Source organism: Scomber japonicus, chromosome 6 (genome assembly GCF_027409825.1).
Source record: "Scomber japonicus isolate fScoJap1 chromosome 6, fScoJap1.pri, whole genome shotgun sequence".
Taxonomy (NCBI): Eukaryota; Metazoa; Chordata; class Actinopteri; order Scombriformes; family Scombridae; genus Scomber; species Scomber japonicus.
The window spans coordinates 37917009-37944508 of record NC_070583.1 but is presented as its reverse complement, the minus strand read 5'-3'; the positions used below and the strand labels follow the sequence as shown (position 1 = coordinate 37944508).

Genomic DNA, 27500 nt, shown 5'->3' with positions numbered 1-27500 from the left:
ATACTACATACTACACACTTCTATACTATATACTACATACTACATACTTCTATACTACATACTACATACTTCTATACTACATACTACATACTTCTATACTACATACTACATACTTTTATACTATATACTACATACTACATACTTTTATACTACATACTACACACTTCTATACTATATACTACATACTACATACTTCTATACTACATACTACATACTTCTATACTACATACTTCTATACTACATACTACACACTAAACGAAACATATTTCAAATGACGTCAGACTGTTAGAAACCTCATCCTTTCCTAGTACTCTACTAACTCTGACGTCATGTGAAGTATGTCGTGTGTTTAACTGCGTAGTGATTTAGAGTATGTGAGAAGTTCCTGGATGGTTTACATTACCCAAGATGCAACGCTACTACTCACACTCACATTACCCAAGATGCAACGCTACTACCCACACTCACATTACCCAAGATGCAACGCTACTACTCACACTCACATTACCCAAGATGCAACGCTACTACTCACACTCACATTACCCAAGATGCAACGCTACTACTCACACTCACATTACCCAAGATGCAACTCTACTACTCACACTCACATTACCCAAGATGCAACGCAACTACTCACACTCACATTACCCAAGATGCAACGCTACTACTCACACTCACATTACCCAAGATGCAACGCTACTACTCACACTCACATTACCCAACATGCAACGCTACTACTCACACTCACATTACCCAAGATGCAACGCTACTACTCACACTCACATTACCCAAGATGAAACGCTACTACTCACACTCACATTACCCAAGATGCAACGCTACTACTCACACTCACATTACCCAAGATGCAACGCTACTACTCACACTCACATTACCCAAGATGCAACGCTACTACTCACACTCACATTACCCAAGATGCAACGCTACTACTCACACTCACATTACCCAAGATGCAACGCTACTACTCACACTCACATTACCCAACATGCAACGCTACTACTCACACTCACATTACCCAAGATGCAACGCTACTACTCACACTCACATTACCCAAGATGCAACGCTACTACTCACACTCACATTACCCAAGATGCAACGCTACTACTCACACTCACATTACCCAAGATGCAACGCTACTACTCACACTCACATTACCCAAGATGCAACTCTACTACTCACACTCACATTACCCAAGATGCAACGCTGCTACTCACACTCACATTACCCAAGATGCAACGCTACTACTCACACTCACATTACCCAAGATGCAACGCTACTACTCACACTCACATTACCCAAGATGCAACGAAACTTCTGAAAAAAAAACCAAAATACAAACGTCACAGATCACCACCTCGATGGGTTCAAGTTAGCTACAGCGAAGGCATATTTGCTTCCTGTTTTCAAAATAAAAGTACTATGTAGTATGCAGTTTCGAACACAGGCCCAGTGTCTGGTGTTCAGGTGTAACGATCCACCTGCTGACATGTGACAGTATCTGGTGTTCAGTGTTCCTGCAGCCGTCAGCAGCTGGACAGATCCTCCGTTCTGCCTCCAGGAGGCGTCGAGCCAACTCCTTCCTGGAGGAGGTGTTACCGGGGAACCTGGAGAGGGAGTGCTACGAGGAGAGCTGCTCACAGGAGGAGGCCGGTGAGATCTTCCAGACGCGAGAGAAGACGGTAAGAACGGCTGCTGGTCAGGGGCCTGCAGGAGGTCAGTGGAAACGATGACAGGGTCTCAGGGGGTTTCTGTTGGATGTGACCACAGGAGGGAGCTACAGTCTGAGAGCTCTACATGTTTAACATTTTATCTTTATCTAAAACAACCTGCAACGAGCATCACATGACGCATAGATAGATAGATTGATAGATGGACAGACGTTAGGGACGGAGGGAGGGAGAAGGAAGGGAGGAAGGAAGGGAGGAAGGGAGAGAGGGAAGGAGGGAAAGAGGGAGGGAGAGAGAGAGACAGAGAGAGAGAGAGAGAGACAGAGAGAGAGAGAGAGAGAGAGAGAGAGAGAGAGAGAGAGAGACGGATAGATGGATAGATGGATGGATAGATGGATAGATGGATAGATAGATAGATAGATAGATAGATGGATAGATGGATAGATAGATAGATAGATAGATAGATGGATAGATGGATAGATAGATAGACCTCTGCGCCAAGCGTTGGAGTGTTATAATCCACACTTACTGTGTGTTGGTCATTCTTGATTCATGTGTTTCATTGACGGACAAATGTCAGTAAAGATTGATTGATTGAATTTGTTGCTGAAAATCACATTTGTTGTGTTTCAGCTGTATCCCCGTTACAATCTGATGTAGTGATCAGAGTTAGTGGAAGTCTTCTGCTAATAGACCTATGATATCAGTCCGATGTCACATGACCCTCGTCTTGCAGGTTGTAGTGGTCCATCGAGTCTCTCAAGCAGTCAGTAGATGCTTGTTCGAACTTGTTCTTCGAGTAGATTTCACCTGTTGGATCTTAATGGGACGCTTTCATGTCCTGAATCCAGAAAGTATGATAAGCGTCCTGGATCCATGACTCTTATTATAGTGTTTTTTTAAGTGATGTAAAATCATTCTTTTTTTCATCTTGAATCAAACTTTTTTAGGGTAGTGGACAGTAACAGCAGCAGCAATTACATATTTTGGTTGTCAATCAAAACTTCCTGTCTGGTGAAGAGATCAGAGGTCCCAGTTAACTCCGTGTTTCTTGTCCCACAGCTGGAGTTTTGGTACAAATACATAAGTGAGTACATCATCATCAACTGTTCAGAGTAATCAAATATATTTCACTCTTCAATACGTCTGCTGCTGCTTCAGTCTGATCTGAGTTCATTACAACCTGATAATCATTATTTAAAACTGAATTTGAGCCATTTAAATATCATCTGAATTGATTTAAAACTGATTTAACTGCTACAGTATTTTAGTAACGTGTCATGCTGCGTTTGAGTGCTTCCTTTGTGTGTCGTAGATCTGAACCCCTGTCAGACTAATCCTTGTCTGAACGGAGGGATCTGCACTCTGGACCGAGGAGACTTCACGTGTCTCTGTCCGCCTCAGTACCACGGCAAGACCTGCGACTCAGGTAACCTGTCACTCATGATTAAAAGGCACTGCTTCAACATGTGGGTCCAAAACTGAATCCAGAACCAGTAGCATCCCTCAGGGAAGCGTCCGGGGGCCACTGTTCTTTTTATTTGTGGAGTTCAATCTTTTCTCAAATCAATATGAGACAATAATCTGAGTCTTTAGTTAAAGTCTTCACATGTTGGATAATCTGCAACAACATATTCATGACGGTAAACCAGCTTTATTAATGCTACTTGTATCTGTATTATTGTAATGATGATAGCATGTGTGTGTGTGCAGTGGTGTTGGAGTGCCGCTATAAAAATGGCGGATGCATGCAGTACTGCAGAGATCTGGTGGGTGGAGCCGGAGTTCAGTGTGGATGCACTGACGGATATAAACTGGACGATGATGGACAGAGATGCTCCAAGACCGGTAACACTCAGAGAACCACTGTTACTTATTATAAACTACTGTTACTACTGAACATGATACTGTTAGCACTGTTGCTAGTGGACATATTACTGTTAGCACTGTTGCTAGTGGACATAATACTGTTAGCACTGTTGCTAGTGGACATATTACTGTTAGCACTGTTGCTAGTGGACATATTACTGTTATCTCTGTTGCTAGTGGACATATTACTGTTAGCTCTGTTGCTAGTGGACATAATACTGTTAGCTCTGTTGCTAATGGACATAATACTGTTAGCTCTGTTGCTAATGGACATAATACTGTTAGCACTGTTGCTAGTGGACATATTACTGTTAGCACTGTTGCTAGTGGACATATTACTATGATAATCTATGACATTACTGTTACTATACTACACACAATACTACTGTTACTGTTATATCTCTCTGAAAGTTAATGGAGTAGAAGTACAAAGTAGTAGAGAATATTAACCCTCCTGTTGTGTTCGGAAGGAAGGAAGGAAAGAAGGAAGGAACAGTCAAAACGGACGGGTCAATTTGACCCGAGGGTTAAATTAAAGTACAAATACCTCAGAAGTGTATGTTTCCTTCCCCCGTCCTGTGCAGCGGTGTTTGCTTGCGGCCAGCAGCAGATGGTATCGTTGTATCGGAGTCGATCTCTGCGGCCTCGTCAACATCAACCACTGGACAACATCACCATGGAGACAGACGCCACGATAGACAGCAACATCACCATGGAGACAGACGCCACAATAGACAGCAACATCACAGAGAGCTGGTTGAACTCTACAGAGGCAGGATGGGATGGGATGGTGACAGTGAACACATCTCTGCAGAGAAGAGAGAACGAGACAGAGCTGATGGAGGAGGAGGAGGAGGAAGAGGAGGAGGCAAGAGGGGGAGGAACCGGTGAGTCCTTCACTCGAATAGTGGGAGGAGACCTGGAGAGACAAGGAGGCAGTCCCTGGCAGGTACGGAAGACATTTTTGATTAATCTGTGACTTATTAGGCTCGTTTCCACTGCAGGAACTTTGGGGTAATTTTATGGGGCCGGCCTCGTTGGTGCGTGTCTCCACTGCAGGAACCTCCCCCACAGGAACCTTTACGGGGGCCAACGGAGTACCTACTCCAGGGTAGCTACTCCGTTGGCCCTGAAAAGCTCCTAGGTGGGGCTCAAGGTTAACCCGGCACTGATTGGCTAAACCTAGAGCAGCTCTGACATCATCAGAAAGCACCAAAACAACCAGCATTTTTAAAATCCAGCAGAAGGGGAGCATTAGCCTAGCAGACATTAGCCTAGCAGACATTAGCCTCGCAGACACCGCTGTAAACAACAAGAGAACAGCAAGAAGATGTACCACTAATGGACCGATGATGAGGTGCAGGCATTGATTGCCGTCTATGATACCGAAGAGATTCAGAGGGGGTTTGTAACAGGCGGGGAGTTCCTGTCCTCTGAAAAGAAGCCAATGCGGAAGTAACTTAGAGCTGCATTCTATCAAAAGGCCACCAGGGGGCGACCGTCTCTATACAAGTCAATGGAGAATTCACCAACTTCTCACTTGATTTCTAACCTCAGTAAACGTTTTCAAAATGTGTTTATGGTCTCAATCGCTAGTTTAAAGCCTTCTTCAATGCAGTATGATGTTCATTTGGGACATTTTGGCCTCCCTGATTTTATATGTGATGATAAAGCAGGGTATGCATTAGGGCGTGGCTACGTCCTGATTGACAGGTTGATTGACCAATGTCCTCCAGATCCAGCCCTCGTAACCATAGCAACCTCCCCTCTCTGCCCATGGCTCCACCTCATGCCCATATAAATAGAATCCGTGTTTTAATTTTTCCCAGCATGCACCTGAAATTTTCAAGATGGCGCTGCCTAGATTAGAAACTATTGGCTTCCGAGCAGCAGTCCACAAACCAATGGGTGACGTCACGGATGTTACGTCCATTTCTTTTATACAGTCTATGGTTTGTCTCATACTCATGATGTCACCGAGGGGTCCTACTCTGAGACTACACTGCACTGAGAGGGCCGAGTGAGAGGACGGTCCCTGTAGAACTTCCTACCCCCCCCCCCCCCCCCCTTCCTTTTACCGGGAACTCCTGCAGTGGAAACACGGCTATTGTCCTTCTTGTGACGGCGCTTTTTGTTGATGTGTGTGATGTGTTCAGGTTCTGATCCGCAGGTCTGATGGTTACGGTTTCTGTGGGGGGACTCTGGTTTCTGATCGCTGGGTCGTTTCTGCAGCTCACTGCTTTGCGGACACTACTGCAGACCACGTTACTATCGGTAACACCAACTCTTCATCTGTGTGTGTGTTGGAAGTTAAGGGTTCAGAACTGGTTTTAAGATTCAGGTTAGGCTCAGATTGAGGTTCAGTTTAGGGTTGAGGTCTGGGTTTGGTGAGATGAGGTATTAGTTGCGATGGTTAAGGCTCATTTTAAATATAACTATCATAGTGAATAGTGATATTTAGTTTAGGAAGTAACAGCAGAGGAAGATGTTTTTATGCTTAACATTAACCCTTTATTGGGCAAATCATTATATTTGGTAACTTCTGTAAATATCCCAAAATATCCTTCCTTCCTTCCTTCCTTCCCTCCTTTCCTTCCTCCCTGCCTTCTTTCTCCCCTTCCTCTTTTCCTTTCTCCCTCCATCGTTCCTTATTTCCTCCGTCCTTCCTTCCATCTGTCCTTCCTCCCTACCTCCTTCTCTCCTCCCTTCCTTCTTTCCTTCCTCCGTCCTTCCTTCCTTCCTTTCCTTACTTCCATCCTTCCTTCCTTCCCTTCCTTCCCTTCCTTCCTTCCATCCTTCCTTCCTTCCTCCCTTCCTTTCAATGAGTGTCCTATAAAGGGTTAAGGGTCAGCTAAGCGGTTCAACCTTGCGTGTTGCCTTCCTTCTCTCCTTACTTCCGTCCTCTTCCCCTCTTTCCCTCCCTCCCTCCCTTCCTTCCTTGCTTCCTTGCTTCTCTCCTTACTTCCGTCCTCTTTCCCTCCATCCCTCCCACATGCCAGTTTTTCTGGTTTTGGGGCGTCTAACCGCTGCCGTAGAGCTGCAGAATATAACTGATTGATCACAGATGTCATTTGTCCCGTTAGTGTCGGCCTAACAGCTTCAAGAATGACTGATATGCATTTATGTATTGCGTGTAGCACTTTGAGACGGTACTTTTTTCGGTTATCCACCAAATATTTCCTGCTGCCGATTTATTTCTGGTGGACTGAAAGTTCTGATCATGTTTGTGTGTTCTGGTCAAATCAGCTGAAGTTATGAAACAATAATTTCTGGTAGGTTAATTAGATTTAATTAGATAATGCCAAATAATTCAACTTTCATCAAGGGGCCAAGTAATGATGCTGATCTGCTGCTATTAACAACCACTGAGAGGTACTGAGGAAGGGAGGAAGGACAGATGGAAGGAAGGAAGGGAGGAAGGAAGGAATGAAGAAAGGAAAAAGGGAAGGTAGGGAGGACAGGTGGAAGGAAGGAATGGAGGAAGGAAGGGAGGAAGGAAGAAAGGAAGGAACGACATAGAAAGGACGAAGAAAGGAAAAAAGGAAGGCAGGGAGGACAGATGGAAGGAAGGAAGGGAGGAATAAAGGAACAAAGAAAGGAAAAAAGAAGGTAGGGAGGACAGATGGAAGTAAGGAATGGAGGAAGGAAGGAGGAAGGACAGATGGAAGGAAGGGAGGAAGGGAGGAAGGAACAAAGAAAGAAAAAAAGGTAGGGAGGACAGATGGAAGGAAGGAAGAAAGGAAGGAACGACAGATGGAAGGAAGGAATGGAGGAAGGTAGGGAGGACAGATGGAAGGAAGGAAGGGAGGAAGGAAGGGAGGAAGGAAGGAACAAAGAAAGGAAAAAGGGAAGGTAGGGAGGACAGATGGAAGGAAGGAAGGGAGGAATAAAGGAACAAAGAAAGGAAAAAAAGAAGGTAGGGAGGACAGATGGAAGGAAGGAAGGGAGGAAGGAAGAAAGGAAGGAACGACAGATGGAAGGAAGGGAGGAAGGAAGGAACTGATCTCTATTAACAGCCACTGAGAGGTAGTGATGAATCCTTCCTGCCTGTCTACCTGCAGGTGACTACGATAAGCGGCGTCCTGATCCAGGTGAGCAGGTTATAAAGGTTCAGCAGGTGGTGGTTCATCCTCACTTCCACTCCTTCACCTTCGACAGCGACATCGCTCTGCTCTACCTCGCCAGGCCTGTCGTCAGGGGCCCCACCGCCGTCCCCGCCTGCCTGCCTGACCCCCACCTCTCCAAATACCTGCTGAAGGTAAGCACAGGATCATTCACGGGTCAGGGAAGGAAGGGAGAAAGGAGGGAGGGAGGAAGGGAGGGAAGGAAGGAAGGGAGGAGAGAAGGAAGGAAGGAAGGAAGGGAGGGAGGGAGGGAAGGAGGGAGGGAGGGAGGAAGGAAGGAAGGAAGGAAGGAAGGAAGGAAGGAAGGAGGGAAAGAGGAAGGAGGAGAGAAGGAAGGAGATGAGGAAGGAAGGGAGGAAGGGAGGGAGGAGGGAGGGAGGGAGGGAGAGAGGAAGGAAGGAAGGAAGGGAGGGAGGGAGGGAGGGAGGGAGAGAGGAGAGAAGGAAGGGAGGGTTAGGGTTCCTGAGCAGAACTGACAGCTTGTGTGTGTGTGTTCAGGAGGATAATCGAGGCCTGGTGACGGGATGGGGGGGAGGAGGGAGGAAGGAAGGAGGGAGGGAGGAGGGAGGGAGGGAGGAAAGAAGGAAGGAAAGAAGGAAGCAAAGAAGGAAGGAAAGGAGGAAGGAAGGACTGACAGCTTGTGTTTGTGTGTTCAGGTAGATAATCGGGGTCTGGTGACGGGGATGGGGGGCCACGAAGTTCATGGGCAGATCGTCCCGGTTTCCTGAGGAAGGTGGTGCTCCCAGTGGTCAGCCACCGCGACTGCACCATGTCCACTGAACAGGTGATCTGCAGCCAGTCAAATGTCAAAAAAGTACTTTATTTATACAGCCCTGTACAACAGTCCTTTTGGTGTACCAAAGTGCTTTACAGCAGGTAATAAATAAAAAGAGGAATAAGTATAATATAAAATAAAATAAAAGTGGTTATACTACTGGGTGTTAAAAGCCATCCTAAAAAAGGAGGTTTTTAGCCTGGACTTGAAGAGGCCCAGGTCATCTCGGCGGGGGGGGGGGCTTATTCCAGAAGAAAGAAAGAAGTAAAGAAGAAATGGGTCAATCTGTCTCTAACCTGACGTGTCTGCTGCAGGAAGGAAGGAAGGGAGGGAGGAAGCAAGGAAGGAAGGAAGGAAGGAAGCAGCTCTGTCTCTAACCTGACGTGTCTGCTGCAGGAAGGAAGGAAGGGAGGAAGGAAGGAAGCAGCTCTGTCTCTAACCTGACGTGTCTGCTGCAGGAAGGAAGGAAGGGAGGGAGGAAGCAAGGAAGGAAGAAGGAAGGAAGCAGCTCTGTTCTAACATGACGTGTCTGCTGCAGGAAGGAAGGAAGGGAGGGAGGGAGGAAGCAAGGAAGGAAGGAAGCAGCTCTGTTTCTAACATGACGTGTCTGCTGCAGAAGGAAGGAAGAGAGGGAGGGCGGGAGGAAGCAAGGAAGGAGAGAAGGAAGGAAGCAGCTCTGTGTGTAACCTGACGTGTCTGCTGCAAGAAGGAAGGAGTGAAGGGAGGAAGTAAGGAAGGAAGGAAGCAGCTCGTGTCTAACCTGACGTGTCTGCTGCAGGAAGGAAGGAGTGAAGGGAGGGAGGGAGGGAGGAAGGAAGTAAGGAAGGAAGGAAGCAGCTGTGTGTCTCTAACCTGATGTGTGTGCTGCAGGTGATCACAGACAACATGTTCTGTGCCGGCTACCTGAGGGTCAGCGTGGATGCGTGCAGCGGGGACAGCGGAGGGCCCTTCGTAGTGAACTACAGAGGGACCTGGTTCCTCACCGGGGAGGGAGGAAGGAAGGAAGGAAGGAAAGAAGGAAGGAAGGAAGGAAGGAAGGAAGGGAGGGATGGAGAGAAGGAAGGGAGGAAAGGAGTAAGGACAACAAGAGGAAGCAATTAAGAAGTGAAGGGAGGGAAAGAGGACGGAAGTAAGGAGAGAAGTAAGGAAGGAAGCAAGGAAGGAAGGAAAGAAGGAAGGAAGGAAGGAAGGAAGGAAGGGAGGGAAGAAGGAAGGAAGAAGGAAGGAAGGAAGGAAGGGAGGGAGGGAGGAAAGGAGGAGAGAAGGAAGGGAGGAAAGGAGTAAGGACGAAAAGAGGAAGCAATTAAGGAGTGAAGGGAGGAAGGAAAGGAGGAAGGAAGGAGGGAAAGAGGGAAAGAGGACGGAAGTAAGGAGAGAAGGAAGGAAGGAAGGAAGCAGCTCTGTGTCTAACCTGATGTGTCTGCTGCAGGAAGGAAGGAGTGAAGGGAGGGAGGGAGGGAGGGAGGAAGGAAGGAATGAAGGAAGGGAGGGAAGGAGGGAGGAAGGAAGGGAGGGAGGAAGGAAGGGAGGGAGGGAGGAAGGAAGGGATGGAGAGAAGGAAGGGAGGAAAGGAGTAAGGACAACAAGAGGAAGCAATTAAGGAGTAAAGGGAGGGAGGAAAAAAGGACGAAAGTAAGGAGAGAAGTAAGGAAGGAAGCAAGGAAGGAAGGAAAGAAGGAAGGAAGGAAGGAAGGAAGGAAGGAAGGAAGGGAAGGAGGGAGGAAGGAAGGGAAAGAGGACGGAAGGGATGGAGAGAAGGAAGGGAGGAAAGGAGTAAGGACAACAAGAGGAAGCAATTAAGGAGTAAAGGGAGGGAGGAAAAAAGGACGAAAGTAAGGAGAGAAGCAAGGAAGGAAGCAAGGAAGGAAGGAAAGAAGGAAGGAAGGAAGGAAGGAAGGAAGGAAGGAAGGAAGGAAGGGAGGGAAGGAGGGAGGAAGGAAGGGATGGAGAGAAGGAAGGGAGGAAAGGAGTAAGGACAACAAGAGGAAGCAATTAAGAAGTGAAGGGAGGGAAAGAGGACGGAAGTAAGGAGAGAAGCAAGGAAACAAGGAAGGAAGGAAGGAAGGAAGGAAGGAAGGAAGGGAGGGAAGGAGGGAGGAAGGAAGGGAGGGAGGAAGGAAGGGAGGGAGGAAGGAAGGGATGGAGAGAAGGAAGGGAGGAAAGGAGTAAGGACAACAAGAGGAAGCAATTAAGGAGTAAAGGGAGGGAGGAAAAAAGGACGAAAGTAAGGAGAGAAGTAAGGAAGGAAGCAAGGAAGGAAGGAAAGAAGGAAGGAAGGAAGGAAGGAAGGAAGGAAGGAAGGGAAGGAGGGAGGAAGGAAGGGAAAGAGGACGGAAGGGATGGAGAGAAGGAAGGGAGGAAAGGAGTAAGGACAACAAGAGGAAGCAATTAAGGAGTAAAGGGAGGGAGGAAAAAAGGACGAAAGTAAGGAGAGAAGTAAGGAAGGAAGCAAGGAAGGAAGGAAAGAAGGAAGGAAGGAAGGAAGGAAGGAAGGAAGGAAGGGAAGGAGGGAGGAAGGAAGGGAAAGAGGACGGAAGGGATGGAGAGAAGGAAGGGAGGAAAGGAGTAAGGACAACAAGAGGAAGCAATTAAGGAGTAAAGGGAGGGAGGAAAAAAGGACGAAAGTAAGGAGAGAAGCAAGGAAGGAAGCAAGGAAGGAAGGAAAGAAGGAAGGAAGGAAGGAAGGAAGGAAGGGAGGGAAGGAGGGAGGAAGGAAGGAAGGAAGGGAGGGAGGAAGGAAGGGATGGAGAGAAGGAAGGGAGGAAAGGAGTAAGGACAACAAGAGGAAGCAATTAAGGAGTAAAGGGAGGGAAAAAGGACGGAAATAAGGAGAGAAGGAAGGAAGGAAGTAAGGAAGGAAGGAAGCAGCTGTGTGTCTCTAACCTGACGTGTGTGCTGCAGGTGATCACAGACAACATGTTCTGTGCCGGCTACCTGAGGGTGAGCGTGGATGCGTGCAGCGGGGACAGCGGAGGGCCCTTCGTAGTGAACTACAGAGGGACCTGGTTCCTCACCGGCGTGGTCAGCTGGGGGGAGGAATGTGCCGCCATGGGGAAGTACGGCGTCTACACCCGGCTGGGCAACTTCCTGAGCTGGATCAGAGACACGATGGACACACCGGACCTGGACGCCACTCAGAGCTGAAGTCCTTCCTTCCTTTCTTCCTTCCTTCCATCTGTCCTTCCTTCCTTCCTTCTGTCCTTACTTCCTTCCTTCCTCCATTTCTTCTTTCCTTCCTACCTTCCTTCCTTCTGTCCTTCCTCCCATCTGGATCAGAGACACTATGGACACACTGGACGTGAGCGCCACTAAGAGCTGAAGTCCTACCTGCCTTCCTTCCTTCCTTCCTTCCTTCTGTCCTTCCTTCCATCTGTCCTTCCTCCCTTTCTTCCTTCTGTCCTTCCTTCCATCTGTCCTTCCTCCCTTCCTTCCATCTGTCCTTCCTCCCTTTCTTCCTTCTGTCCTTCCTCCCTTCCTTCCATCTGTCCTTCCTCCCTTTCTTCCTTCTGTCCTTCCTCCCTTCCTTCCATCTGTCCTTCCTCCCTTTCTTCTTTCTGTCCTTTCTTCCATTTCTTTCTTCCTCCATTTCTTCCTTCCTTCCTCCCTTCCTCCCTTTCTTCCTTCTGTCCTTCCTCCCTTTCTTCTTTCTGTCCTTCCTTCCATCTGTCCTTCCTCCCTTCCTTCCTTCCTTCCTTCCTACCTTTCTTCCTTCTGTCCTTCCTTCCATCTGTCCTTCCTCCCTTTCTTCCTTCTGTCCTTCCTTCCATCTGTCCTTCCTCCATTTCTTTCTTCCTTCCTTCCTCCATTTCTTCCTTCTGTCCTTCCTCCCTTTCTTCCTTCTATCCTTCCTTCCATCTGTCTTTCCTCCCTTTCTTCCTTCTGTCCTTCCTACCTTTCTTTCTTCTGTCCTTCCTTCCATCTGTCCTTCCTCCCTTTCTTCCTTCTGTCCTTCCTTCCATCTGTCCTTCCTTCCTACCTTCCTTCCATCTGTTCTTCCTCCCTTTCTTCCATCCATCTATTTTCTCACTAACAATAAATAAAATACAGAAACTGAAACTTTGAGCTTTGACAAACAAACATTTATCAGAAAATGTGACGTGTCTTTGCCAAACGTGTTTTTATTTCAATCCATTTTTAACGTTTTATATAACTCATGTGACATCAGTGCACAACAGAACATTAAACCAACGTGACTCTGTGTAACATACGTGTGAGTTTACATATTAGTGGAGAGAGGATTCACACCGTCATGTCGGACTCTGTATGTTTTTTGCTTTTTCTGTCAGTTTGTCCCATTTCCTGTTTGTCCCATTTCCTGTTTGTCCCATTTCCTGTTTGTCCCATTTCCTGTTGATGAATAAAAAGGTAAATGTTTCATAAGTCCCGTTTGCGTCCTCATTCGAGGGCCACATACAGACCAATTTGATCTCATGTGGGCCGGATCATTAAAAAGATGGAGGGAGGGAAGGAGGGAAGGAAGGCAGGAAGGAAGGCAGGAAGGAAATAAGAAGGGAAGGAAGGAAAGAGAGGCAAAGGGAAGAAGGGAAGAAAGGGAGGAAGGACAGATGGAAGGAAGGAAGGCAGGAAGGAAGGAAAGGAGTAAGGAGGGAGGAAGGAGGGAGGAAGGAAGGAAGGAAAGAAATGAGCAAGGAGGGAGGGAGGAAGGAAGGAAGGAAAGAAAGAAAGGAGGAAGGAGGAAGGGAGGCAGGAAGGAAAGAAAGGAGTAAGGAGGGAGGGAGGAAGGAAGGAAGGCAGGAAGGAAGGAAAGGAGTAAGGACAAAAAGAGGAAGGAAGGAGGAAAGAAAGGAGGAAGGAGGGAGGAAGGAAGGAAGGAAAGAAAGAAAGGAGGAAGGAGGAAGGAAGGCAGGAAGGAAAGAAAGGAGTAAGGAGGGAGGAAGGAAGGAAGGCAGGAAGGAAAGAAAGGAGTAAGGAGGGAGGAAGGAAGGAAAGAAAGAAAGGAGTAAGGAGGAAGGGAGGCAGTAAGGAAAGAAAAGAGCAAGGAGAGAGGGAGGAAGGAAGGAAGGAAGGAAGGAAAGAAAGGAGTAAGGAGGGAGGGAAGAAGGAACAGTCAAAAGAGACGCGTGACCTGTGAATAAAGTTTCTCTGAGTTAAACTCTTACTGAAGAACACGTTTCATTAAAAGAAAGAAATGATCTCAATGGTCAAATCAAACTAGAGTTCATGTTACATCTTTTTTTTTTTTATACCCACTAACTGGACGCACAGATGAATAATCACTGTCAAAAAATATCAATGAACAATGTCTGTTAAGTTCAGTTCAGTCAATCATTGGTCTGATTTCATTTAAAAACTTAAGTATCATTTTAAAAGTTGTCAATCAAAAATCAGTCCATGCATTAATAGTATAATAGTACCCTCATACAACCACCGGGGGGCAGCGTTCAAAATGACAAATAAACTTAAATCCCATCCAGAGCAAAAGATCTCTGATGTTTGTGCCGATTTAGATAGAAACCAATGATACCATCAGAAGGCTGAGGGAACATAAGGCTAAGTGAACATAAGGCTGAGGGAACATAAGGCTGAGGGAACATGGGGCTGAGGGAACATAGGGCTAAGGGAACAGAAGGCTGAGGGAATATAGGGCTGAGGGAACATAGGGCTGAGGGAACAGAAGGCTGAGGGAACATAGGGCTGAGGGAACATAGGGCTGAGGGAACATAAGGCTGAGGGAACATAGGGCTGAAGGAACATGAGGCTGAAGGAACATGAGGCTGAGGGAATATAGGGGTAAGGGAACATAAGAATGAGGGAACATAGGGCTGAGGGAACATAAGAATGAGGGAACATAGGGCTGAGGGAACATAAGGCTGAGGGAACATAGGGCTGAAGGAACATGAGGCTGAGGGAATATAGGGGTAAGGGAACATAGGGCTGAGGGGACATAAGGCTGAGGGAACATAGAGGTGAGGGAACAGAAGGCTGAGGGAACATAGGCCTGTGAGAACATAGGACTGAGGGAACATAGAGCTGAAGGAAAATAGGGCTGAGTGAACATAAGGCTGTGGGAACATAGGGGTAAGGGAACATAGGGCTGAGGGATCATAGGGCTGAGGGAACATAGGGGTAAGGGAACATAGGGTTGAAGGAACATAGGGCTGAGGGAACATAAGGCTGGGGGAACATAGGGCTGAGGGAACATAGGGTTGAGGGAACATAGGGGTAAGGGAACATAGGGCTGAGGGAACATAAGGCTGAGGGAACATAGGGTTGAAGGAACATTAGGCTGAGGGAACATAGGGCTGAGGGGACATAGGGGTAAGGGAACATAGGGCTGAGGGGACATAGGGGTAAGGGAACATAGGGCTGAGGGAACATAGGGCTGAGGGAACATAAGGCTGAGGGAACATAAGGCTGAGGGGACATAGGGCCGAGGGAACATAAGGCTGAGGGGACATAAGGCTGAGGGAACATAGGGCTGAGGGAACATAAGGCTGTGGGAACATAGGGCTGAAGGAACATAAGGCTGTGGGAACATAGGGGTAAGGAAACATAGGGCTGAGGGAACATAGGGGTAAGGGAACATAGGGCTGAGGGAACATAAGGCTGAGTGAACATAAGGCTGTGGGAACATAGGGGTAAGGAAACATAGGGCTGAGGGAACATAGGGGTAAGGGAACATAGGGCTGAGGGAACATAAGGCTGAGGGAACATAGGGGTAAGGGAACATAGGGGTAAGGGAACATAGGGCTGAGAGAACATAAGGCTGAGGGAACATAAGGCTGAGGGAACATAGGGCTGAGGGAACATAAGGCTGAGGGAACATAAGGCTGAGGGATCAGAAGGCTGTGGGAACATAAGGCTGAGGGAACATGGGGCTGAGAGAACATAAGGCTGAGGGAACATAGGGCTGAGGGAACATAGAGCTGAGGGAACATAGGGCTGAGGGAACATAAAGCTGAGGGAATATAGGGCTGAGGGAACAGAAAGCTGAGTGAATATAGGGGTAAGGGAACATAGGGGTAAGGGAACATAAGGCTGAGGGAACATAGGGCTGAGGGAACATAGGGCTGAGGGAACATAGGGCTGAGGGAACATAGGGGTAAGGGAACATAGGGCTGAGGGAACATAGGGATAAGGGAACAGAAGGCTGAGGGAACATAGGGCTGAGGGACCATAAGGCTGAGGGAACATAGGGGTAAGGGAACATAGGGGTAAGGGAACATAGGGCTGAGGGGAACATAAGGCTGAGGAAACATAGGACTAAGGGAACAGAGGGATGAGGGAACATAGGGATGAGGGAACATAGAGCTGAGGGAACATAGACTCGCTCCCACAGTTAGAAGTTGGGAATACCAACTCGGAGCAATTCCGACTTGCAGTGGATTGCAGCGTTCGTCCCACTGAAAGGTCTCGATGTCTTTTCCGTGTCTGTGTCTCCTTCCTCTCCTTCCTTCCTCTCCTTCCTCTCCCCTTTACTGAGATGTGACTGAGTTATGATCCTGAGACCGAGGATGACTTCTGACTCTTCCTCACCTCGCCTTCAGCTCTCCAGCGCCCCCCTGTGGACGCTTTTAACTGAATGTCCAGTATAGACTAGATCCTGCCCAGAGATACCAGAGATACCGACAGACTGCATGTTGGCTTCCTCTCTCTCCTCTCCTCTCCTCCTCTCCTCTCTCTCTCCTTTCCTTCCTCTCTCCTCTCCTTTCCTTCCTCTCTCTCCTCTCTCTCTCCTTTGCTTCCTCTCTCCTCTCCTTTCCTTCCTCTCCCTCCTCTCTCTCCTCTCCTTCCTTTCTCTCCTCCTCTCCTTCCTCTCTCTCCTCTCTCTCTCCTTTCCTTCCTCTCTCTTCTCTCCTTCCTCTCTCCTCTCCTTTCCTTCCTCTGTCTCCTCTCCTTCCTCTCTCCTCTCCTTTCCTTCCTCTCTCTCCTCTCCTTCCTCTCTCCTCTCCTTTCCTTCCTCTCTCTCCCCTCCTTCCTCTCTCCTCTCCTTCCTCTCTCTCTCTTCTCCTTCCTCTCTCTCCTCTCCTTCCTTTCTCCTCTCCTCTCCTTCCTCTCTCTACTCCTCTCCTTCCTCTCTCTCTCCTCTCCTTCCTCTCTCTCATCTCCTCTCCTTCCTCTCCTCTCCTTCCTCTCTCCTCTCCTTCCTCTCTCCTCTCCTTTCCTTCCTCTCTCTCCCCTCCTCTCTCTCTCCACTCCTTCCTCTCTCTCCTCTCCTTCCTCTCTCTCCTCTCCTTCCTTTCTCCTCTCCTCTCCTTCCTTTCTCTCCTCTCCTTCCTCTCTCTCCTCTCCTTCCTCTCTCTCCTCTACTTCCTTCCTCTCTCTCCTCTCCTTCCTTTCTCCTCTCCTCTCTCTCTCCTTTCCTTCCTCTCTCTCCTCTCCTTCCTCTCTCCTCTCCTCTCCTTCCTCTCCCCTCTCCTTTCCTTCCTCTCTCTCCTCTCCTTCCTCTCTCTCCTCTCCTCTCCTCCTTTCCTTCCTCTCTCTCCTCTCTCTCTCCTTTCCTTCCTCTCTCTCCTCTCCTTCCTCTCTCCTCTCCTCTCCTTCCTCTCCCCTCTCCTTTCCTTCCTCTCTCTCCTCTCCTTCCTCTCTCTCCTTCCTCTCTCTCATCTCCTCTCCTCTCCTTCCTCTCTCTACTCCTCTCCTCTCCTACCTCTCTCTCCTCTCCTCCCTCTCTCTCTCTCTCCACTCCTTCCTCTCTCCTCTCCTTCCTCTCTCCTCTCCTCTCCTTCCTCTCTCTCCTCTCTCTCTCCTCTCCTTCCTCTCTCTCTCCTCTCCTTCCTCTCTCCTCTCCTCCCCTTCCTCTCTCTCCTCTCTCTCTCCTTTCCTTCCTCTCTCTCCTCTCCTTCCTCTCTTCTCTCCTCTCCTTCCTTCCTCTCTCTCCTCTCCTTCCTCTCTTCTCTCCCCTCCTTCCTCTCTCTCTCCTCTCCTTCCTCTCTCTTCTCTCCTCTCTCTCTCCTTTCCTTCCTCTCTCTTCTCTCCTCTCTCTCTCCTTTCCTTCCTCTCTCCTCTCTCTCTCCTTTCCTTCCTTTCTCTCCTCTCCTTCCTCTCTCTCTCCTCTCCTTCCTCTCTCTCTCCTCTACTTCCTCTCTCTCCACTCCTTCCTCTCTCCTCTCCTTCCTCTCTCTCCTCTCCTCCTCTCCTTCCTCTCTCTACTCCTCTCCTTCCTCTCTCTCCTCTCTCTCCTCTCCTTCCTCTCTCTCCTCTCCTTCCTTTCTCCTCTCCTCTCCTTCCTCTCTCTCCTCTCCTTCTTCTCTCTTCTCTCCTTCCTCTCTCCTCTCCTCTCCTTCCTCTCTATCTTCTCCTTCCTCTCTCTCCTCTCCTTCCTCTCTCTCTCCTCTCCTTCCTCTCTCTCCTTTCCTTCCTCTCTCTCCGGCGTGACAACTCATACGTCCTGATCAACCCTGACCACTAGGGGGCAGTGTGAAGGTGCTTCTGTATCCACTCCACGTATTTAACCACTCGGGTGTAGACTCCGTACACCCTTTGACTCCCGCACTCTTCCGGCCCGCCCCAGGACACCAACCCGAACACCACCCACCTCCCGCTGACCTCGTCCTCCATCACGAACGCCCCCCCGCTGTCCCCCAGGCAGGTGTCCCTCCCGCCCTCGTAGAAACCGGCGCAGAACATGTTGTCCGTGATGTTGTAGCTGACGGAGCGCGAGGCGTAGCTGGCCTGGCACTCATCCTGAGACACCACCGGCAGCTTCACGTACTGCAGGAGGTCGGAGGTCATACCCAGGTCGGAGGAGGATGCCCCGGGGGTCGGAGGTCAGGGCGGAGGAGGAGGAGGAGGGGTCACCAGGGGAGGAGGAGGAGGAGGAGGGGGGGTCACCAGGGGTGGAGGAGGAAGCGTTGGGGTTGGAGATGCCCCAACCAGCAACTACACCCAGAGAGTTAGGGAGAGGCGTCGGGGTGTCGTCCTGGATAATGAGGAGGTCAAAGGTCAAGAAAATGATCACATGGTCGTTTCTCTACAAGATTTATTATCCTAGTTTGCTTCTTTCCTTCCCTCCTTCCTTCTTTCCTTTCCTCCCTTCCCTCCTTCCTTCTTTCCTTCCTCCATCCACCTTTCTCCCTTCTTTCTGTCCTTCCTTCCTCCCTCCGTCCTTCCTTCTTTCCTTCCCTCCTTCCTTCCTTCCTGCCTCTCTCCTTCTTTCCTTCCCTCCTTCCTTCTTTCCTTCCTCCATCCACCTTTCTTCCTTCCCTCTGTCCTTCCTTCCTCCTTCCTCCCTCCTTCTTTCCTTCCTTCCTTCCTTCCTGCCTCTCTCCTTCTTTCCTTCCTTCGTTCCTACCTTCGTTCCTCCCTGTGTTCCTCCCTTCCTGCCTCTCTCCTTCTTTCCTTCCTTCGTTCCTACCTTCGTTCCTACCTTTGTTCCTCCCTTTGTACCTCCCTTCCTTCTTTCTTCTGTCCTTCTTTCCTTCCTTCCTCTTTTCCTTTCTCCCTCCCTCCCTCCTCCCTTCCTACCTTCTTTCCTTTCCTCCCTTCCCGCCTTCCTTCTTCCCTCCTTTCCTTCCTTCCTTCCTTCTTTCCTTCCTCCATCCACCTTTCTTCCTTCCTTTTGTCCTTCCTTTCTCCCTCCCTTCCTCCCTCCCTCCCTCCCTCCCTCCATCCTTCCTTCCTTCTTTCCTTTCGTCCCTTCCCTCCTTCCTTCTTCCCTCCTTTCCTTCCTCCCTCCTTTCCTTCCTTGACTCAAGGACCCACCTGTGTGTGTGGTGTTGGGAGACAGACGGGACGGATGACGTCATTCAGCTCCACCCGGTCTCTCAGCTTCACCAGGGCGATGTCGTTGTTGTAGTTGTCGGGCTGGAAGTCGGGATGGAGGACGATCTCCAACACGGAGCGGTTTGTGGCCCGCCGTTTGTCTCGGGCGTCATGGAGACCGAGGAAGACCTGAGAAAGACAAAGAGAGAGACCGCCGGGTGTCTTCAACAAACGATCACATGGAGGAGTTAAAGCTGTTGACTAAAGGGTCAGTAACTAATAAGTGTAGGTAAGATGATGAATTAGGAAGGAAGGAAAGGAGGGAGGAAAGAAGGAAGGAAGGAAAGAAGGAAGGAAGGAAAGAAGGAAGGAAGGAAAGCAGGGAGTAAGGAAGGAAGGAAGGGAGGAGGAAGGGAAGAAAGAGAGAAGGAGGGATGGAGGAAGGACAGACGGAAGGAAGGAAGGAAAGAAGGAAAGGAGGTAGGGGAGAAAGGAAGGAAGGAAGAAGGGAGGAATAAGGAAGGAAGGAAAGGAGGAAGGGAGGAACAGTCAAAAACAGGTTAGACTGGATTTAAAAGCAGCATCAGGTTTAAATTCAGACTGAACTCCGCAGCAAGACATCATGGAGGTTACGACCAGTTCAATATAATCAATATATTGAGGAAGGAAGGAAGGGAGGAAGGGAGGGAGGAAGGGAGGAGGAAAGGAAGGAAGGAAGGGAGGAAGGGAGGAGGAAAGGAAGGAAGAAGGAGGGAGGGAGGAAGGAAGTGAGGAAAGAGAGAGGAAGGAAAGAAGGAAGGGAAGAAAGAGAGAAGGAGGGATGGAGGAAGGACAGACGGAAGGAAGGAAGGAAGGAAAGAAGGAAAGGAGGAAGGGAGGTAGGAGAGAAAGGAAGGAAGGAAAGAAGGGAGGAATAAGAAAGGAAGGAAAGGAGGAAGGGAGGAACAGTCAAAAACAGATTAAACTAGATTTAAAAGGAGCATCAGGTTTAAATTCAGACTGAACTCCGCAGCAAGACATCATGGAGGTTACGCCCAGTTCAATATAATCAATATATTGAGGAAGGAAGGAAGGAAGGAAGGGAGGAAGCGAGTAGGGAAGGAAGGAAGAAGGAGGGAGGGAGGAAGGAAGTGAGGAAAGAGAAAAAAGGAAAGAAGGAGGGAAGAAAGAGAGAAGGAGGGATGGAGGAAGGACAGATAGAAGGAAGGAAGGAAAGAAGGAAAGGAGGAAGGGAGGTAGGAGAGAAAGGAAGGAAGGAAAGAAGGGAGGAATAAGGAAGGAAGGAAAGGAGGAAGGGAGGAACAGTCAAAAACAGGTTAGACTAGATTTAAAAGGAGCATCAGGTTTAAATTCAGACTGAACTCCGCAGCAAGACATCATGGAGGTTACGACCAGTTCAATATGATCAATATATTAAGGAAGGAAGGAAGGAATGAAGGGAGGAAGGGAGGAGGAAAGGAAGGAAGAAGGAGGGAGGGAGGAAGGAAGTGAGAAAAGAGAGAGGAAGGAAAGGAGGAAGGGAAGAAAGAGAGAAGGAGGGATGGAGGAAGGACAGACGGAAGGAAGGAAGGAAAGAAGGAAAGGAGGAAGGAGAGGAAGGAAGGAAGGAAAGAAGGGAGGAATAAGGAAGGAAGGAAAGGAGGGAGGAAAGGAAGGAAGAAGGAGGGAGGGAGGAAGGAAGTGAGGAAAGAGAGAGGAAGGAAAGAAGGAAGGGAAGAAGAGAGAAGGAGGGATGGAGGAAGGACAGACGGAAGGAAGGAAGGAAAGAAGGAAAGGAGGAAGGGAGGTAGGAGAGAAATGAAGGAAGGAAAGAAGGAAGGAATGAAGGAAGGAAAGAAGGAATGAAGGAAGGGGGAAATCCATAAATGAGTGAAACTAGATTTAAAAGCAGCATCAGGTTTAAATTCAGACTGAACTCCGCAGCAAGACATCATGGAGGTTACGCCCACTTCAATATAATCAATATATTGAGGAAGGAAGGAAGGAAGGAAGGGAGGAAGCGAGTAGGGAAGGAAGGAAGAAGGAGGGAGGGAGGAAGGAAGTGAGGAAAGAGAAAAAAGGAAAGAAGGAAGGGAAGAAAGAGAGAAGGAGGGATGGAGGAAGGACAGACGGAAGGAAGGAAGGAAAGAAGGAAAGGGGAAGGGAGGTAGGAGAGAAAGGAAGGAAGGAAAGAAGGGAGGAATAAGGAAGGAAGGAAAGGAGGAAGGGAGGAACAGTCAAAAACAGGTTAGACTAAATTTAAAAGCAGCATCAGGTTTAAATTCAGACTGAACTCCGCAGCAAGACATCATGGAGGTTACGACCACTTCAATATAATCAATATATTACACAAAGATCAATAAGAGAGGGAGGGAGGGAGGGAGGAAGGAAGGAGGGAAGGAAGGGAGGGAGGAAGCAAAGAAGGGAGGAAGGAAGGAACGAAGGAAGATGGAAGGAATGAAGGAAGGGGGAAATGAGTCAGTTCAATATAAGCAATATATTACACAAAGATCAATAAGAGAGATTTGAAATGACATTTGACCCATTTTATACCAAAAGACTGAATGCTCCTGAAAATGTCAAATGGTGTAACCACAAAATGTCAAATGGTGTAACCACAAAAGAATGATAGATATTACATATTTTATCCACCTAGAAAGAAAGATAAAGGAGAAAGAGAAGGAAGGAAGGAGGAAAGGAAGGAAGGAAGGAAGGAACGAAGGAAGGAAGGAGGGAGGAGGGAAGGAAGGAACGAAGGAAGGAAGGAGGGAGGAGGGAAGGAAGGAAGGAAGGAGGGAAGGATGGAACGAAGGAAGGAAGGAAGCAAGAAAGGAAGGGAGGAAGGAAGGTTCTGTTCTTCCTTCCTTCCTTCCTTCCTTCTTTCCTTTCCTACCTTCTTCCTTCCCTCCCTCCTTCCTCCCTTCCTTCCTCGCTCTTTTCCTTTCTTCTTCCTTCCTCCCTCCTTTCCTTCCTTCTTCCTTCCTTCCTTCCTCCCTCCCTTCCTTCCTTCCTTGACTCGATACAGCAGTCTGTCCGTCCTCAGACCTTAACGTGTTCGGGAGACACGGGAACGACGCTGGTGTCCCTCCGCTGGGAGCGCAGGACGTGGGCCGCCGTGAGGACCCAGGACTCGGAGAGGAGGGCCCCGGAACCGAACCAGCGGTCCTCGGGGACCCGGGACAGATCCTCCACGCTGAGCAGAACCTGCCAGGGGAACAAGCCGGGCTCGGCGCTGCGACCACCCACGATCCGCTTCACCTGAGGGGGGAGGGAACGGGCCGGCCGGCCGCAGGCTGGAGGAAGGAATGATAAAGGAGTTAAAGAGAAGGAAGGAAGGAAGGATGGAACGAAGGAAGGAAGGAAGGAGGGAGGAGGGAAGGAAGGAAGGAGGGAAGGAAGGAACGAAGGAAGGAAGGAGGGAGGAGGGAAGGAAGGAAGGAGGGAAGGAAGGAACGAAGGAAGGAAGGAGGGAGGAGGGAAGGAAGGAAGGAGGGAAGGAAGGAACGAAGGAAGGAAGGAGGGAGGAGGGAAGGAAGGAGGGAAGGAAGGAAGGAGGGAAGGAAGGAACGAAGGAAGGAAGGAGGGAGGAAGGAAGGAAGGAGGGAAGGATGGAATGAAGGAAGGAAGGAAGCAAGCAAGGAAGGGAGGGAGGAAGGAAGGAAGGAAGGAAGGAAAGAGGAAAAGAGGGAGGAAGGAAGGAGGGAAGGATGGAATGAAGGAAGGAAGGAACGAAGGAAGGAAGGAAGGAAGCAAGCAAGGAAGGAAGGAGGGAAGGAAGGAACGAAGGAAGGAAGGAGGGAGGAAGGAAGGAAGGAGGGAAGGATGGAATGAAGGAAGGAAGGAACGAAGGAAGGAAGGAAGGAAAGAGGAAAAGAGGGAGGAAGGAAGGAGGGAAGGATGGAATGAAGGAAGGAAGGAACGAAGGAAGGAAGGAAGCAAGCAAGGAAGGGAGGAAGGAAGGAAGGAAGGAAGGAAGGAAAGAGGAAAAGAGGGAGGAAGGAAGGAGGGAAGGATGGAACGAAGGAAGGAAGGAGGGAGGAAGGAAGGAAGGAGGGAAGGATGGAATGAAGGAAGGAAGGAAGGAAGGAGGAAAGGAGGGAGGAAGGAAGGAGGGAAGGAAGGAACGAAGGAAGGAAGGAGGGAGGAAGGAAGGAAGGAGGGAAGGATGGAACGAAGGAAGGAAGGAAGGAGGGAGGAGGGACGTAAGGAAGGAGGGAAGGAAGGAACGAAGGAAGGAAGGAGGGAGGAAGGAAGGAAGGAGGGAAGGATGGAATGAAGGAAGGAAGGAACGAAGGAAGGAAGGAAGCAAGCAAGGAAGGGAGGAAGGAAGGAAGGAAGGAAGGAAAGAGGAAAAGAGGGAGGAAGGAAGGAGGGAAGGATGGAACGAAGGAAGGACGGAGGGAGGAAGGAAGGAAGGAGGGAAGGATGGAACGAAGGAAGGAAGGAAGGAAGGAAACGGGGAAACAGAGGGAAGGGTTAAATACCAAACATGAGTCAAGGAAGGAAGGGAGGGAGGAAGAAGGAAGGAAGGAAAGGAGGGAGGAAGGAAAGTAGGAAGGAAGGAGGGAAGGAAGGGAGGGAGGAAGGAAGGAAGGAAGGAAAGGAGAGATGGAAGAAAGAGAAGGAGGGAAGGAAGGAAAGGAAAGGAGGAGGAAGGAAAGGAGGGAGGGAGGAAAGAAAGAGAGAAGGAGGGAAGGAAGGAAGAAGGAAGGAAAGGAGGGAGGAAAGAAGGAAGGAAGGAAGGAACAGTCAAAACGGCTTAACCCTCCTGTCGTCCTCCCGGGTCAAATTGACCCCGTCTCTTTTGACTGTTCCTTCTTCCCCTCCTCCCCTCTTTCTTTGCTCCCTCCTGCCTCCCTCCCTCCTTACTCCTTTCCTTCCTTCCTTCCTCCCGCCCTCCTTCCTTACTCCTTTCTTTCCTTCCTCCCTCCCTTCCTCCTTACTTTTTTCTTTCCTTCCTTCCTCCCTCCATCCTAAATTCCTTCCTCTTTTGTCCTTACTCATTTCCTTCCTTCCTTCCCTCCCTCCTTACTCCTTTCCTTCCTTCCTTCCTTCCTTCCTTCCTTCCTTCCTCTTTTCCTCCTTACTCCTGTCCTTCCTTCTGTCCTTCTTTGACCAGAGCCCAACAGGAGGGTTAATGACATCGTAGTTTCACGGCCAGTTTAACTCTACTAACTGAGGTGAGAACATGATACCTGGCAGACAGGTGGGCAGTGTGGCTCCTGTTTCTGAACTCATCCATTCTCCGCTCTGCTCACAGCTGTAAGAACCTAAAACACACAACAACACACAACATTCAAACATTTTTAACCCTGAAACTAAATTCGGACCCCTCAAACAGACCTTTGAATATTTACAATCTATTACAATAATGATTAGGGCTGTCAGCGTTAACTCGTTAATCGCGATTAGATTAATGCAATCCATAACACGTTATTTTTTTTAATCGTATTTTAATGTTGAAGCCTTTTTGTCCCTTCTACTCCCCCGTAGACGGCTCCTCTAGCTGTAGCGCTATGCTTTGAAGTGGCCTCCTGCAGTAAACCTACCGCGCTGATGGAAAGTAAGAGAGCTACTGGACTTTTGAACGGCTTGTTTAACTTTAAAACACTTCCAGACGCTTCAGTTGACAAGTCAAAAGTAAAATGCAACCTGTGTCAAACGGAGTTTAACTACCACCGGAGTACGTGGAGTTTGAGTTAGCACCTCCACGCTAAACACCCAGGTGCAGCCAAGCGAGCCTCAGCTCCACCAAAGGACCATTTTGGAGTGTGGGAGTCGCAGCAGAGCCGTGATTGATTCCCAGTTAAGACACTCTGGTAAGAAATGCTTTACATTATGGGCTTAAAACTGCCTTCAAATGGAAAATAACAGGATTTTAAACATGCAATTCAAAACGTCATTAATCGCGATTAACTATGGAAACTATGCGATTAATCTCGATTAAAAAGATTAATCGTTTGACAGCCCTAATAATAATAATATCAATGATAATAATAATCTTACTGTTGGCGGGGAGCAGCTGGATCGTCTCCTCTTTGCAGACGTAACGGACAGTCGCACCAAACATCGTGCTGTTGTCATGGCTACCGAACACCACGTCGGCCATTTCCACCTCCTTCGGACTCCCACAATCCACCACTGTGACAGAGAGGAGACAGAGCACTCAGGGACCAATCAGCTTTCAGTATGAGCAGAGCGGAGGGTGATGATGAAGATGAAGGTGAGATGGATCTAGCCGGGCTTCCTTCCTCACCTCGTTAAGTTAACTGAAGAAAAATAATAATCATCAAAATCATTTCTTATTCAAATAATTCTGAAGAATAAATTATAACTTAATTTACTCTATTTATTATTAATATTATTATTACTTTTTTATTAAACTTTATTGAACATTTTTTTAAGGTGAGGCTTTATTTTATTTCCCTTATTAATGCTTATTATTAGCATTATGGAGTTTTTAAAGTCCGTGTAAAGTAAGAATAAATATGTGTTCTGAGTTTGACATACCACAGAAAAGTGTGTTGTTAACCACCCTGCCAAATTTGAATGATTAAAAAAAACGCCAAATATATGAAATTAGGCTTCAGTTGTGTAAAAATCAGCCTCTGAAGCCCCGCCCCCTACCAAGTGTCACCTGTCAATCAAAGTCACCACCTCTACCAGAAACATGGACGCTACGTTTGAGAGCTTTCTGCTGCTAACTCAGCTGCTAGCTAGGCGGCTAACTCAGCGGCTAGTTCGGCGGCTAACTTGGCGGCTAGTTCGGCGGCTAGCTCAGCTAACTGGCTAACTGTAGACTGTAGTAGTAGTAGTGCTAACTCAGCTAACAGGCTAACTGTAGACTGTAGTAGTAGTAGTGTGTGCTGAATGTATTTCTACCTCTACAGCAGCAGGGGCGGGTTTATGCTAATCCTAGCTCCACAATTGAAATCTAAATGGTTGAAATGCTTACTCCTCTTTCTCCTTTATCTTTCTTTCTAGGTGGATAAAATATGTAATATTGATCCTTCTTTTGTGGTTACACCATCTTATTAGTCACTGAGCCGTAGATGTTGTGAGACGTTACATGACAATGAAAACGTAATATTGAAGTCGTACCTCGTCATGATCCGACAGTTCAGTCAGAAGCTCGGAGGCAGCAGATCAATCAATTTATCTTTGATTACATCATTAATCGATTATAAGTAGGGCTGTCAGCGTTAACGAGTTAATCTTCCTTCCCTCCTCTTTTCCTTTCTCCCTCACTCCTACCTTCCTTCCTCCCTCCTTCCTTCCTCCCTTCTCCTTTCCTTCCATCTTCCTCCCTTCATTTCATTTCCTCCCTCTTCTTTCCTTCCCTCCTCCCTCCTTTCCTTTCCCACCTTCCTCCCTCCTTTCCTCCCTTCCTTCCTTTCTTCCTCCCTCCCTCCCTCCTTCCTTCCTTCCTTCCTCGCTCCTTTCCTTCCTTCTTTCCTTCCTTTCCTTTCCTCCCTTCCTCCCTCCTTTCCTCCATCCTTTCCTTCCTTCCTCCCTCCCTTCCTTCCTTCCAGGACAACAAGATGGTTAAAACACTTCCAGACGCTTCAGTTGACAAGTCAAAAGTAAAATGCAACCTGTGTCAAACGGAGTTTAACTACCACCGGAGTACGTGGAGTTTGAGTTAGCACCTCCACGCTAAACACCCAGGTGCAGCCAAGCCAGCCTCAGCTCCACCAAAGGACCATTTTGGAGTGTGGGAGTCGCAGCAGAGCCGTGATTGATTCCCAGTTAAGACACTCTGGTAAGAAATGCTTTACATTATGGGCTTAAAACTGCCTTCAAATGGAAAATAACAGGATTTTAAACATGCAATTCAAAACGCCATTAATCGTGATTAACTATGGAAATTCTGCGATTAATCTCGATTAAAAAAAAAATCGTTTGACAGCCCTAGTAATAAATTATTGTACTTGATATGAAAATGATTTACACATCAGCTTTATGTTGTTTAACAGAGACACACGACTGCAGACTCTGGTTTTGATTCGTTTTATTAAAAAATAATTAAAACTACGTAAAAAAAGAAGAGTTGTGTTTGTTGCAGCGGCGTCTCGTCGCTCGGCAGTCAGTGTGTCGCTAAACTAAAGTGTGATTGGTTAAGATGTTGGACAGAGACCGCCGCCTCCTCCCCGAGTCTGTTTCTATGGAGACACAAAGAGAGAGAGAGGGAGAGAGACAGAGAGAGAGAGAGAGAGAGAGAGAGACATAGAGAGAGAGACAGAGAGAGAGAGAGAGAGAGAGAGAGAGGGAGAGAGACAGAGAGAGAGAGAGAGAGAGAGAGAGACATAGAGAGAGAGACATAGAGAGAGAGACAGAGAGAGAGAGACAGAGAGAGAGAGGGAGAGAGACAGAGAGAGAGAGAGAGAGAGACATAGAGAGAGA

The 27500-nt window shown here is 48.3% G+C and overlaps 1 protein-coding gene, 2 long non-coding RNA genes and 1 pseudogene across 4 annotated transcripts in view; 1 reads left to right on the top strand and 3 right to left on the bottom strand.

Annotated features, from left to right (window-relative positions):
* LOC128360948 (coagulation factor X-like) overlaps positions 1–11643 on the top strand; it is a 12948-nt pseudogene extending 1305 nt beyond the window's left edge.
* LOC128361029 (uncharacterized) lies at positions 11493–12941 on the bottom strand. Its single transcript, XR_008321536.1, has 3 exons — positions 12430–12941; positions 12154–12265; positions 11493–11613 (listed from the first exon to the last, which is right to left on the bottom strand). It is a non-coding gene; the product is annotated as an uncharacterized LOC128361029 (long non-coding RNA).
* Positions 12942–13910: 969 nt separating this feature from the next.
* On the bottom strand, positions 13911–14408 carry LOC128361027 (uncharacterized). The gene is made up of 4 exons (XR_008321535.1): positions 14359–14408; positions 14279–14300; positions 14039–14124; positions 13911–13980 (listed from the first exon to the last, which is right to left on the bottom strand). It is a non-coding gene; the product is annotated as an uncharacterized LOC128361027 (long non-coding RNA).
* A 3355-nt stretch (positions 14409–17763) lies between these two features.
* The window catches only part of masp1 (MBL associated serine protease 1), a 33619-nt gene continuing 23882 nt past the window's right edge, over positions 17764–27500 (bottom strand). Inside the window, exons 9-14 of one of the 2 annotated variants that reach the window (XM_053321532.1) lie at positions 25104–25238; positions 24293–24367; positions 22143–22390; positions 19119–19307; positions 18225–18336; positions 17764–18178 (exon numbers count right to left, since the gene is read on the bottom strand). In XM_053321532.1, coding sequence (XP_053177507.1) covers positions 17823–18178; positions 18225–18336; positions 19119–19307; positions 22143–22390; positions 24293–24367; positions 25104–25238 — 1115 coding nt within the window. In that variant the 3' untranslated portion in view covers positions 17764–17822. Of the gene's footprint in view, positions 18179–18224; positions 18337–19118; positions 19308–22142; positions 22391–24292; positions 24368–25103; positions 25239–27074; positions 27260–27500 lie in introns of those variants that run through there. The other variant, XM_053321531.1, reaches the window with a different exon arrangement.